Below are 14,543 nucleotides of genomic sequence, written 5' to 3' on the forward strand. Positions count from 1 at the left end.
GCTCTATTTCTTTTAATAAATCTAAAACTAGTTGAAAATTATAAAATGGTAAGTTTGCTAAATTATACTAATGGACTTATAGCTATCCTATGTATGAAGAATTCTTATCAAACGGATGCTCTTTAATTTTATTCCTCAACTCCTTCTCATTTCTCTCTTGTTTTCAAAGAGAAACTGGTAGTCTGGGTAGATTGAAGACATCTTTAAGAGAAAATGTCTTGGGAAGCCCCAAAGAACTGATGAAGTTAAGTGTGCCCTCATTAGTGTATGCTGTTCAGAACAACATGGCTTTCCTGGCTCTTAGCAATCTGGATGCAGCAGTGTACCAGGTAAGTGGAATATATGATAATGAAAAGACCAGAATCTTAAAAAATGTTTTTGTATGGTAAAATTATTTTTATTAACCCTTTATCACATCAAATGTTTTTCTTGATAATTCTGTTAATCGTATCAGAAAGAGTTGTGTCAGAGACTAATGTTAACTAAGTTCATTAATTTATTATTTTGTTTCTAGGTGACTTACCAGTTGAAGATTCCCTGTACTGCTTTATGTACTGTCTTAATGTTAAAACGGACACTCAGCAAATTACAGTGGATTTCAGTTTTTATGCTGTGTGGTGGAGTTACACTTGTACAGTGGAAACCAGCCCAAGCTACGAAAGTCATGGTAAGAAACAAAATGGTTACCATAACTGAAATAGGAAACTTCCTGTGTCATACATACTTTGGTCACATTGATGAATGTTGCACAAATATATTTCTTTGATTGAAAATAATCTTTGTCCTATAGATAGGTTTTTTAATCCCCTTAGGATATATATTAAAGATAATGTAACTTATTGGCTTCCTTCCTTTTTAGAGGGGAATATGCATAAAAATATGTTAGAGACGGAAGGTATGTTAGTGGTATCCATCCCCTTCATTTTATGGATGATGAAATTGAAATCCAGAGAGGTGAAGTAACTTGTCCAAAGTTACAGTTAATAGCTAACCTGTGACTAAAATTGTGACAACTTTTATACAGTGAGTGCATGTTCAGAACTTCCAGGCCTCTTTTAGACATTTTCTCAGAAACACTGGGCAAGGTTTTGTCTGTCTAATTTTCACCCCCTACCTCATGAAGTTCTTTAATCCTTTTGCATACACTCCCACTGTCAGTAATAGGGATTAGAGGGAGTACTATTCTTACTGATAATTGATCATTAAAATAGGGCAAAAAGTGTACTTGACTTATAACTTTTAGTTTGCTAAGAGTTAAATGTTAAGGTACATACCTGATTTTAAAAAATGTTATATGCTTTAGTCAGTTATTTTCCTAAAGAGCAGTAGGAAGTGGAACTCTAGTGAATGACTTTCTGAAAGTTATTAGTTTCTTTCTACAACTGAAGACTATCTTCAACTTTTAGTAAATGAAAGTTCTCCTAGGAGTACAAGGCATCTGGGGATGGAAGGAGAGGTTGTAAAAATAGGGAGTCAGTTCCTTTTTGTTACAGATACTTACTCTGTAGTTTAGTGGAGATTATTTCCCCATAAAAATGAGTTTTAGATTAGTATTTATTGTCTTCATCTGTTTAAACATGCTTATACTTCTGGTGATATTTCAAAAAACTGATCAAATATGCACTGAACATTTAACTCAGTTGCAGACCTACAGAGAAATAATTTGTTGGGAAGTAAGGCAAATATGTAATTATAAGTTAAATGGGAACTTTAAATAATATTGCACTGGCCAAAAAGTTTGTTTGATTTTTTCTGTAAGATGGCTATAGTAATGAGTGCTTAGCTGCCTTTAACTTCATTCGAAACAATTTTGTTAGATTGTATTGTGACAGCTGTCATATCATGTGCATTTAAAAAACATAATCAAAATTGGTGAATTTTTGTATAGCCATTTTAATAGTGAAGATGGAGGAAAACATGCAACATTTTCTGCACATTATGCTTTATTATTTCAAGAAAGGTAAAAACACAATTGAAATGCAAAAAAAAAAAAAAAAAGATTTGTGCAGTGTATAGAGAAGTGCTATGACTTATTGAATGTATTACAGCCCCGTGATGGGGTAGGTCAGTTGAAGCTGATAGCAATTAAATCGTTAACTGAGAACAATCAATGTTTAATCACCTGGGAGATAACTGACATACTCAAAATGTCCAATAATGATCAATAGTTATTGGTGAAAATGAAAAATGTGTCTTTCATTTTACAGGAAAAAAAGCATACAGACTTTTTGGCCAACCCAATATCTCACACCATTAGAGATGTTAGGTCCACTCACATAGGTAATGTATGTGAAAAATGCAATAAACCAAAGCAGAGTATAGGGCAGCTTATCCTACTTTTGGATCCCTTTAGAACAGTGATTTTCAGCTGCTGTGCTGTAGCAGGTACACTGGTGAGCCACAAGAATTTTTTAAAAAATGCAATACCTGACTGTTTAGCCTGGGGCACTGACCTCTATTCCCTGAGATCATCAAATAAAAACATGACAACAGCCAACACAAGAATAGCTGTCCAGTGTGAATCAATCAAAATTATATGTTTTTTGTCAGATTGGCAAAAAATGTATTTTTGGTGTGCTGCAGAAGTTTGCTAATTAGTTTATGTGTGCCGTGAGATGAAAAAGGTTGAAAATTGTTTTAGAAAGTTCTTTCATACTTTAAACAGAGTTTGGCTTCCTGTAATTGCCTCTCATTGATCTTTGTTCTTGTCAGAATAACTCAGATTCCACAAATTCCCATGTATCCTCTGAATGTGTGAGGACAGTGTCACATCTCTACTTTCTAAGTCCTTTTTTCCTCTCTGGGAAGACCTTGTGGTTTCACCTATATGGTTTCCAGAGACTGCCTGATCCCTGCCTCTTGCCCCAATACTTCCCTATATTTCTCTTTTAGGTGTATTCCACATTATCTCTAGATGTTGACTGAGCAGTGTGAGGGATAACTTGCTAATTACCTCATTTGTTCTAAATACCAGAAACTTGTTAAATCAGCATAAGATTATATTTGTTTTTTGGGGGGGGGAGGATATTCATTTTATAACTGATTATACACAACTACATGTAGCTGTTTCACACAAATAGTTTATCTCAAATGTTTCTTGTGCAGTGGGCTTCTTCAAAACCAAAATACAGGATATGTTTATATTTATTAAACTTAGCTTTGGGTCATTTTTCAGGCCTTTGAGGTCTTTCCAGTCCTTATCCATTATTAGCTTTTTCTTTGAGTTATTTATGTTTTCTACAGATTTGACAAATATGTCTTGGGTTGTCATTGAAAATTTTAGACAGGACAAGACAGGACCAGAGTACTGAGGCTATACCATTAGACTCTCTTTAGCTTGACATTTTTTTTGTTTTTTTAAGAGACATTTATTCTCTCTCAGTTTTATGGGTGAGGGATTTGAGGGTGCCTTAGCTAGGTACTTCTGGCTTGAGAACTCTTGAAGGTAGCCGTGAAGGTGTTGGGTAGGGCTGCAGTCAGCTGAAGGCTTGACTGGGCCTAGAGGATGTTTCCAAGGTGGCTCAATTCATATGGTTTTGGTTGTTGGTCTAGCATGGTTGTGCTGTATGAGCATTCACTCAGCTATGAATAGAATTGTACTGTTTTCCTCACCAAATTTGTCTTATTCACAAAAAATATTATGCAAATCTGTCACATTTCTTGCTAAACATTATCTATGGAATTCCTCTCATCACTTTCTAGGAATCATTTCAATAAGGAAATTTGGTATGTCTCACTCTTAGGGAAGCCATATTGTTTTCTAGTGATGACCATTAAACTTTTTAAGTTCTTTAAGTCATCTGTTCAACCATTTTGCTAATAATCAATAATAACAGTAACAGCTATCATCAGTTATACAGCACTAAATACCAGTAGTGTTCTAAATCACAGGTGGCAAACACAAGGCCCAAGGGCCAAATCTGGCCTTCTCTACCTTGTTTTATCCATCTTGGCACCTTTTTCCTACCTGGCGGCAGCTCTGAGCTTCTTGCCCCTAGTTAAGGAATAGTTACATTTATGCAGTCCTAAAATTACATTTGGCCCTTTGAAGGCAACCATGAGGCTGATGTGGCCCCTGGTGAAAATGAGTTTGACACCCCTGTTCTAAGTGCTTTGCATTTAACTCAGTTATGCCTACAATCATGTGAAGCTGGTATTAGGTTTTTTTTAAAATTTTCATTTATTGATTTTAGAGAAAGAGAAACATTGATTTGTTGTTCACACTTATGCATTCATAGGTTGATTCTTGTATGTGCCCTGACTAGGGATGGGACCTGCAGCCTTGGCGTATCATGGTGACACTCTTAACCAACTGAGCACCCGTGAGGGCTGAAGCTAGTATTGTTTTCATTTCCATTTTAGATGAGGAAGCTGACAGACAAAGTTGGTTAGTCGTATGTCCACAGTCACATTGCTTGAATCCAGGCAGTGTGGCTCTAGAGCCTGTGCTCTTGGTAACTGTCCTGGGCTGCCTTACCAATTGCAAGCAGCATCTATAATTTATGCAGCTTTCTTTTCTCTTCCTTTTGGAAAAAAGAGTACAGTATTTGTACAATTCATGTCTTCTGGCATGCTTCCATTTTCCATTATTCCTCAAAGACACAGTTATCAATATCTTGATTTGCTGCTGTTTGTTGTCAAGATACTTTTGAATTTGTTTTAGTTAGCTAGGTATTTTCATAATAGCAAACCAGATGTCTTGGACTTTAGTTTCCTTTTAAATATGTTTATTATTTATTATTTAAAATTATTATTCACAGGGAAAAAGGAAAATAGATTTGGATACCTGTTTTCTTTCCATCTAACAGTATAGTATCTAGCCTAAGAAACATACTCTTTTTTTTCCTGACCTAAACATACTTTTAAAAGCCTTTTAACATTTTAAATTATTTTTGTAAGTCTCTGCTTAATCTGAGTTTTCAATTTCTTGATACTAAAATTCCTGGTTAGATTCCTCTTGGTTAAATGCACTGCAGTTCTTTTGTATGTTCTTATAAAATCAGAATTCATTGAAGATGCTCTTAATTAGTAACATTGGTTTCTTTGTGTGTGTGTGTGTGTGTGTGTGTATGTATATTTTTACTCTTCATCAGAATCTCATTCTTCAGAACCTCTTATCTCTCTTAAACCATCTTCTTACTAGCTATAAAATGCTAACTTGAAATTTTACTTTTTTGAATTTTGATTTAAGACTGGTGCTTATGTTTCTTAACTGTTCTTTGTTTGGCTATTACTCATGGTAAAATGACATGGTTCTTCAAAGTTACCATCACTTCCACTTCATCACCTGGAAGTTTCTTATTAGAATTAAATGCCAGGGAAGCCACGTCTATAACTGTTTTTCCTAACTGTAGAGAGATTGAACTGGCAGAAAAGCAAGCCAAGAATTTATCACATACTATTTTTAGTAGTTTGACCTTCGTAGCAGTTAGGAAGGTGTTGGGATAGGTGAAATCTCACACCATTTTTTTCCTCATAAATATGCCAGTCCTGTACTTTGTATGAGGAAAGCACTCGTATGTATCAGGTGTAGTCTATAGCACTGGTTCTCAGACTTTAGTGTCCATCAGAATCAACTGGAAGGTTAAATGGATTATTGGGCCCCAAACCCACAGTTTGATTTAAGTGGGTCTGGGTTGGGGCATGTCAATGCTCATTTCTAACAAGTTCACAGGTGATGATGTTGCTGTTGATCCAGGGACCAACAGTCCATAATATCTTCTATTTCTCCTTTGATCTTCATGCAAACATTTTAGACTAAGCTTTCTTTTTCAGGTACTTAACATGAACTAATACTCTTTATATCAGGCTTATTTATTTTGAACAGGGTGTGTGCTTGTCATACATACTAGTCACGTATCTCAACTCTTTAGTTTCAGTGTTAGTCCCAAGAGTGTATTTATCTGAGGAAAGACTGATGAAAGCTCCTGAGGATTACTTAGTGAAGAGAAAGGAAATCAATAAAGCTGAAATAAGAGGTTGGAGCCCATATATATGCATCTGTTGGCACAGTATTATGATTACATATACCTGAATCTCTTCTATCCATGAACTATTTAGGAACCACAGCTGTGCAACATATTTATATACTAAATATAAATACTAAATATTTATATACTAAATATTCACTTAGTATATAACATAGTATATCTGGTACATAGCATGTATGCTATTAATATTTGATAAAAATTAATGAAGTGGGAGATCTTAAAACAAGTTAAAACTTATCGTTTCTAGAGAACCAAGATGGAGGCGTAGGTAGACACACTGCGCCTCCTCACACAACCAGAACTGACAGAAAATTGAACGGCAAGGAAGTCCCACACCAAGGAGATAAAAAATAAACATTCATCCAGACTGGTAGGAGGGGCGGAGAGGACTCGCGTTGCCGTGGCGGGATGAACAGGGCAGGCAGTCTGACCACTAGCAGACCCTGCGCCCCTACATTGGCACACAGATAAACATAAACCCAGAGGGCTGGACTCAGAGTGGCGGGGAACAGGGCAGGCAGAGCAGTGGGTAGCACCCCACAGCCCCACATTCACGCATAGACAAACCTGGACGAACGGGGGGGGGGGGGGGGGGGGGCGGGGAGGGGTGCAAAGCAGACCACGCAACCCAGGGCTCCAGCGCAGGGAAATAAAGCCTCAAACTTCTGATTGAAAACACCTGTGGGGTTGGGGCGGCAGCAGGAGAAACTCCCAGCCTCACAGGAGAGGTCGTTGGAGAGACCTACAGGATCCTACAGCGTGTACAGGCCCACCCACTCGGGAATCAGCACCAGAGGGGCCCAGTTTGATTGTGGGTAGCAGAGTGAAAGATTGAGATCTGGTGGAGAGTGGAGCAAGTGCCATTGCTCCCTCTTGGCCCCTCCCCCACATACAGCATCACAGCGCAGCCACCAGCGTTACCCCGCCCAGGGGAACACCTAAGGCTCCGCCCCTTTAAGTAACAGATGCGCCAAAAAAAAAAAAAAAAAAAAAAAAAAGGCCCAAACAACAGAACACTTCAAAGCTCCAGAAATAATTCAACTAAGCGAGGAAGAGATAGCCAACCTACCAGATGCACAGTTCAAAACACTGTAATGTGTAATTAGGATGCTCACAGAATTGGTTGAATTTGTTCGAAAACTAGATGGAAAAATGAAGCCTATGCTAAGAGAAACAAAGGAAAATGTACAGGGAACCAACAGTGATGCGAAGGAAACTGGGACTCAAGTCAACAGTGTGGACCAGAAGGAAGAAAGAAACATCCAACCAGAAAAGAATGAAGAAACAAGAATCTGGAAAAATGAGGAGAGGCTTAGGAACCTCCAGGACATCTTGAAACGTTCCAACCTCCGAATTATAGGGGTGCCAGAAGAAGAGGAAGAACAAACAATTGAAAACTTATTTGAACAAATAATGAAGGAGAACTTCCCTACTCTGGCAAAGGAAATAGACTTCCAGGAAGTCCAGGAAGCTCAGAGAGTCCCAAAGAAGTGGGACCCAAGGAGGAACACACCAAGGTACATCATAATTACATTACCTAAGATTAAAGAGGAGAGAATCTTAGAAGCAGCAAGAGAAAAGGAGACAGTTACCTACAAAGGGGTTCCCATAAGACTGTCCACTGATTTCTCAAAAGAGACTTTACAGGCAAGAAGGGACTAGCAAGAAGTACTCCCAAGTCATGAAAGGCAAGGAAGGACCTACATCCAAGATTACTGTATCCAACAAAGCTATCCTTTAGAATGGAAGGGCAGACAAAGTGCTTCTCATATAAGGTCAATTTAAAGGAGTTCATCATACCAAGCCCCTATTATATGAAATGTTAAAGGGATTTATCTAAGAAAAAGAATATAAAAAATAGGCATAGTAAAAATGACAGCAAACTCACAGTTATTAACAACCACACCTAAAACAAAACCAGAAACAAAGTAAGCCAACAACTAGAACAGGAACAGAACCACAGAAACAGAGATCACATGGAGGGTTATCAATAGGGGAGTGGGAGGGGGAGAGAGGGGGGAAGGTACAGAGAATAAATAGCATAAATGATAGGTGGAAAATAGGGGGAGGGTAAGAATAGTGTAGGAAATGTAGAAGCCAAAGAACTTATAAATATGACCCATGGACATGAAGTATAGGGGGGGAATGTGGGAGGGAGGGTGTGGGCAAGATGGAGTTGAGTGAAGGGGGGGAAATGGGACAACTGTAATAGCATAATCAATAAATATAGTTAAAAAAAAACTTAACATTTCTATGATTGATGCTATAAAGGTTTGAATTGGGGTGGTGGCAGAAGTTAATATGAGGCAGGCTGACTATGCAAAGTCTGTGCTAGGGTGCCCATGATTATTAGGAAGTAGGCACACATATTATTTTAAGCATTTACTATTACTGTGATTTGAGGGTCACACTTTTAAGTTAAGTCTTTGGTTAATCTCTGGATGTCCTTTTTGGTCCTGTGTTAGTCTATAGAATAGCCATTTCTGATAACGGTGAATACTTTCAGTAGAAATGTAACACAAATTTTTGTATTCATTTATTTGGTCTCTTGGATGAATTCTATTCACTCACTGAAAATAACTTAAAACATTACTATTGCAGGTGGAACAGAATCCATTGTTAGGGTTTGGCGCTATAGCTATTGCTGTATTGTGCTCAGGATTTGCAGGTAAATCATAAAAGCATCATTTTATTCTGTTGTCCAGTTTTAAACATATTAAACTTTAGAGATCTGGTTTATTTTGTTTTATTATAACTAATGATTTTCTTTCCAGTAAAGTTTACCTTCTTACTTATTTAGTTTTGTGTCAGCTGATTTTCCAGTGAACACATGGTAGTGTTTAACTCAGTTCAGACCTCAGTTCTTTGTCATACTTGCTGTTATCTAAGGATAGATTGGTCCTTGACCATCCTTAGTCCTGCCAAGAACCCAGAAGTAAATGAAAAGACTTTTGAAAATAGAGGAAACTAGCCATCAGAAAGCTTCAGTACCTCTTTTCATCTTCCTGGAACTGTCACTCTCCTCAGGCTAGATTCTGCTTCTCTATGGTATTAGTCACTAGCTCAGTATCTGTTTTTTCCCTGGTAGCTTCAAGTTCTTCCTCTGCTTCAACAGACTAGGAAGTATGGAGTAGGGAGAAAAAAGGAGTGGTATGGAGAGTATCTCAGAAAACTTAATACATAAAAGTACCAGCCCCAAAAAAGAAGAACAAGAAGCAAAATCACTAACATCAAACAAACAAGGAAGTCTGGAATCCTGTAGGGACAGGCAATCCTCCACTCAATCAAGAGACAGTATATGAACAGAGAACAAACAGAGTTTTTAGTAAAGAGTATATTAGTTATAGCTGTTGTCTTGATTGTTTACCTTTGTGTTATTTCAGGAGTTAGGACTTTGCTTTTATTCTTGACTGGGAAAGTAGGCTGGATATGAAAGTGAAATATTGCTTGTAAAAAAGATGTTCAGTTAGAGGGGAAAATACAAATTGGGGAATATACTTAATGATAGCATCATGCTGAACTTTTATTCTTAGTAACTAGCAAATTAGAAACAACCGAGTCACCCCTAAAATATTATACTATTTGAGTTTTAGCATTATTTTGAACAATTAAATGTTTGTGTACAACAACTCTATTTAGTTCAAGTTCTCAATACACAATCAAGGAAATGGGGGGAGGTTTAATACTCTCCATGCTGGAATAACTGAGCACTCGGTAGTTAAGTGGTTTTCCCAGATAGGAAATTGAAAGGTGGAAACAGGAAAAGCCATCAGATGTTTGTTCCAATTAGCTGTCTCTTCCCAACATATGTTTGTTAAAAACAATCTTGTTTTTCATTAGAATTTTTTAGTGGGTTAGTACTTCAGTGGCAGTTTCTAAGTCTCTAATTAACACGGTATTTATAATTAAAATTTTTAATGTCTTTGTTAAACGTGTGTTCATTTTAAGTATAAAACTTACAGCAGTGGTATGTGATGGGGGGGAGGGCATGTGTGCTTTTGGAGTATCTGAAAAAAGCTGTGGACTTCAACCCTAGAAAAATGCACATACATAAACTTACCTACTTATTACCTACTTAGAGAGTTCTTGGTTCTTCTCACACTGTGTATGAACTTGGCTCAGGGAGCCTTGCTTTAAGGAAAATGGCTCTACTCAGCAAGTTCTATTTAAATTTTATTTTGGTTGTGTTACTTACTCTTAAAAAATCCCAAGTGGTAACTATATAAAAGTTAATTTGCAAAGTTGGAAGTATTCAACACTAGGCAGATAGATATTATAGGGGTATGATTAAGATAATTTACGCTTAATAGTGTAGTCTTCCAGATGACCAGTCTTTCATTGTGATCTATCTTACTGCTATAATAATGGCAGACCCTGTTCTTAATACAAATTGGTAATGTTCAGTATGCATGTCACACCAACATAATAAATGTATATTTAATGTAAAATGTTTGTTCCACAAATCATATACTTTATATTATCCTATCTCCAGGTTACTGTTCTAACTAAGTGAAAGACATTTTAAGTTAATTTCTAATATATTTATTTCATATTTGCATGTCTAATTTTCTTTCAGGAGTGTACTTTGAAAAAGTTTTAAAGAGTTCAGATACTTCCCTTTGGGTGAGAAACATTCAAATGTATCTATCAGGGATTGTTGTGACATTAGTTGGCGTCTACTTGTCAGATGGAGCTGAAATTAAAGAAAAAGGATTTTTCTATGGTTACACATATTATGTCTGGTTTGTCATCTGTAAGTATCCAGGAATTAAAGGTTCTTTGGTAGACTCTGTTTTAAAAAAAAAGTTAGATGTCCATTTTAAGCTGTTACAGTATTTTGAAATTGTTCCATTATACTGTGGACACCAGTCTGAAAATGTAATTTTGATTTTATTGACTTATTTTCATGGCATAGCTGTCCCAAAGCAATTCTGCCTACACAATCAAAGGTAACATATTAGTAGTAAATATGTACAATTTAGTAGTAGACTACACAGCCCTCTGGGCATCTGAAAAATGTTTTATAGGAACTACTACTGAATTTTAATAGAAACTCAGATGGCTTCTTGTAAGAAAAATATTATTTTCTCAGGTAAGTTAGTGTGGTATCTCGGGATGAAAACTGCCTCACCATCATAGAATGTTTGTTTCATTTATCTGAGTGTTAAGATTTTATTTCTTTCTGTATACCAGTTCTTGCAAGTGTTGGAGGCCTCTACACTTCTGTTGTGGTCAAGTATACAGACAACATCATGAAAGGCTTTTCTGCAGCAGCAGCCATTATCCTTTCTACCATTGCTTCCGTGATGCTCTTTGGATTACAGATAAGTATGTCTCAGTTTGTATTTTTAAGTTTTTAATGTGGAAAAGCTGTTCACTTCCTTGATTTGTCTTTTAGATGTGGCACTGGTCACAGTGTTTACAGAAATTCCTAGTTTTGTTATAATTTATTCTCTAAGTGCAGCAGTTCATAGTTGTGTGGAATGTGGGTTGGCAATATTTAGGTTTTTTTGAGAATAGTCCTGGGGCTTAAGCTGAGGAGTGCTGGTTCTATGTGGCTGCTCAGTTACTAGAAAGAACTTTTTTGCTGTGTAAGACAACTGAAGTGCTTTAGGATGAATATACTGTGATGAGGTACACAGGAAATAACTACAAGGACTTTAGAACATGATTACTTTCAGCAGTGGAATTAGAATAAACTTTTTATTTCAAGGAAAGAATAGAAAAATTCTTTCATTCCCCCTTTAGTTTGCACCTTCCTAGCTGTTTTGGACTTGGGTGCAAACTGATTTTGAAATCACAATTCAAATCTTAATTTTCTTTCTCTTTATAAAGATTATCTTTATTTCATTTAATATGTAATTGATACAAAATTCACTACTACAGGCATTCTCGCACCACTACCATGCTAGTCCTTCTAATGTAATTTTCTGTAGCCCACATCCAGCATTAAGTTGGCTCATTATTAAAGCAGTGGTGTTGACTTCATTTCAGGGTGCTTTTATGCTTTAATAATAATTTTATTTACTAATGTGTGAGGGAAATCTGTCAAATATCAACATTGAGTAAAAAGAAACAGACCCACCTATGTTTATATTTCATTTTAAAATTGACTCTTGTTACAAATGCAAATAGAGGGAATATCAACCTCATAGAAATCTTAGAAAACCATTTTATAGTATGGTTCAAATTTCACCTGTGCCATTTATTAGCTGTGAAACCTTGGAGAAGTTACTAACCTGTGTTTCAGTGTTTCTTCTGTAAAATAGGAATGGTAGTATCACCTGTCTCCTAAGGTTGTTCCAGGTAAAGTGCTTGGAATAGTGCCTGGCACATAGTAAGTATTCTGTATAAGGCCCACTTAACATTTAAGTATCAGGTATTTATAGACCCCCCTTTAGATATTTTTCATACCTGATTTGGGTCAACTTCTAATTGAAGTTCTGGTCCATTGTTATGCTCAACAAATCCTTATGACATTGTCCCCACGGAATATTTATAAACAGTATAAGATACTTTTGGTCAGTGTTCTATCTTAATGATGGTCAAGGAAATTAGACTGTCTTAGCAATCTTCCAGTTTCTTATTTAGATTTAATTTACCCCCTTCTACTTTGTTGAAGGTAAAGCTAATCTTTTCTGGTTAGGGTTGAACTAAAGTCATAGCTTGATGGCATTTCTTTATGTGCCATTTTTAAAGCTGTCAAGACTGTGCCATTGTACTCCATCTATATTGTGGTTCAGTTTTGAATGGAATATACAGTTTTAACATAAGCATTAATTTATAAAGTGAGTACTGGTCAAATTTGGACAAGTTGTAGAATTATGATGATAAGAAAGACAAACCTAGCAGAATGGAACTTTAGTAATTCACCATCCTCTGTGTTTTAGAAATCTTCAGTGGTTTCGATCATTGGTCACCTAACTCTGAATTTTGGTCAGCTACTTTTTGCTTTAAATTTTCACAGGTTTCTAGTATCATGGAGAAGCCACACTCCACTTCTCTTTAGTTTAATCAGCATATAGGGAAATTAGTATGTTCTTTGTCAGTGGTGCAGGTCAGGCATGCTACTTGTGTTCTTGGAAAGTGTACAGTCAGTGACTGTCACTCCCTTATCTTTCTAAACCTTACCATCATAGAAACAGAACACTTAGATTTACTTATTTCCCATATTTATGTTTCATTTTAAAATTGACTCTTGTCATAAATGCAAGTAAAAGAATGGTGTAAAACTGTAATTGAAAGTTTTCAAAATTTTAAATTAATCATTGTTATATTAGTTTTACAGGCATAAATACAGACAGATAAAACTTATTTTGTTTTCTTTTCAGCTCTTACCTTTGCTCTGGGTACTCTTCTCGTGTGCGTTTCTATATATTTCTATGGATTACCCAGACAAGACACTACATCCATCCAACAAGGAGAAACAGCTTCAAAAGAGAGAATCAGTGGTGTGTGATTTCAGCTGCAAAAGAGATTCCTACTAAGATTAAACCATTTGCATTAAACTAGAGCCTTAAATCAATCCCAGAAGGTAGCTTAAACAAACACATATAACAAAATTAACTGTGTGGCATTAGAATTAAGAAGAAAGTTATCTTGAGTGAATTGCTACAAAAGATTTAATGTGACCTGTCTGGGGTAAACCCATTTTGTTTTAGAATGAAGGAATTTTTATTACATATACCTATAATGTATATAAAAAATATGGAGATGATACAGTGTTAAAAAATCATGTGAGGCTATACTATTCAAATAATAAGGTTTGGGACAATATTAAAGGTTAAAGTGCCAAAGCCATTTCTGTACTAACTGTTATCTTGTTCAGGTACCAGAGGAGAAGGACGACCCCTCCTTGTTCTCCAATTTATATACAGTATTTTGTCTTAATAGCAGTAAAGACCTAGTTCTTTTCTTATAAGAGAGGCAAAAACAAGACAGGCTAGTGAGAAACAGTCGAATGTGCTGTATAGTATATTATGAAATACTGAGTATTTCATAACTCTGATGGTGGTTTCTGGGTGGTGACTGAGTATGCTGTCAAGTGCTGTATTTGTGCCATTCATTGTCTGGAGTCATATTTCTTTGTTAGATGATATACTTTTCTTCAAAAAATATTTCTAATGTCACTTTTGTACTTTTTTTATAAAGTATGTTTAGCTGTGGGGCTCATAATAATTTGTGAAATTTCTGTGTTTTAAAAAAATTTCTATAATATTAATGGGGAAATTCAGCAATAAACTTTATATGAAATCTGCACAATCACTTTTTGTTACAGATATGACCGTTAAGGTAATGTAAAAACATAAACTTTTAACCCCAAACATTACATTTAAAATTTCTCTATGTTGCAATTGTATTATTTAGGTTTCTCTGATTGCAAATAATAGCTATAAACCAACTCTGCCTAGCTTAAGGAAAAAAAAAATTATAAGGACTGCAGTCAGTGCTGTAGGGCTCCAGGTTGTGGGGATTAGTTAACAGTCTTCTCAGGGATCTGCTTTTGGAAAGACTTGGTTCTAACCAACACTGCCCATGTGTCATTTCACTCAA

General features: G+C 36.1%; 1 protein-coding gene across 3 annotated transcripts in view; it reads left to right on the plus strand.

Annotated features, from left to right (window-relative positions):
• SLC35A1 (solute carrier family 35 member A1) overlaps window positions 1-14,240 on the plus strand; it is a 35,201-nt gene extending 20,961 nt beyond the window's left edge. For all 3 annotated transcript variants that reach the window (XM_024551689.4, XM_024551691.4, XM_045188547.3), the window contains 6 exons: window positions 170-329; window positions 515-667; window positions 8,592-8,658; window positions 10,567-10,743; window positions 11,184-11,318; window positions 13,322-14,240. In XM_024551689.4, coding sequence (XP_024407457.1) covers window positions 170-329; window positions 515-667; window positions 8,592-8,658; window positions 10,567-10,743; window positions 11,184-11,318; window positions 13,322-13,449 — 820 coding nt within the window. In that variant the 3' untranslated portion in view covers window positions 13,450-14,240. The remainder of the gene's footprint in view (window positions 1-169; window positions 330-514; window positions 668-8,591; window positions 8,659-10,566; window positions 10,744-11,183; window positions 11,319-13,321) is intronic.
• The last annotated feature ends 303 nt before the right edge of the window (window positions 14,241-14,543 follow it).

Source organism: Desmodus rotundus, chromosome 11 (genome assembly GCF_022682495.2).
Source record: "Desmodus rotundus isolate HL8 chromosome 11, HLdesRot8A.1, whole genome shotgun sequence".
Taxonomy (NCBI): Eukaryota; Metazoa; Chordata; class Mammalia; order Chiroptera; family Phyllostomidae; genus Desmodus; species Desmodus rotundus.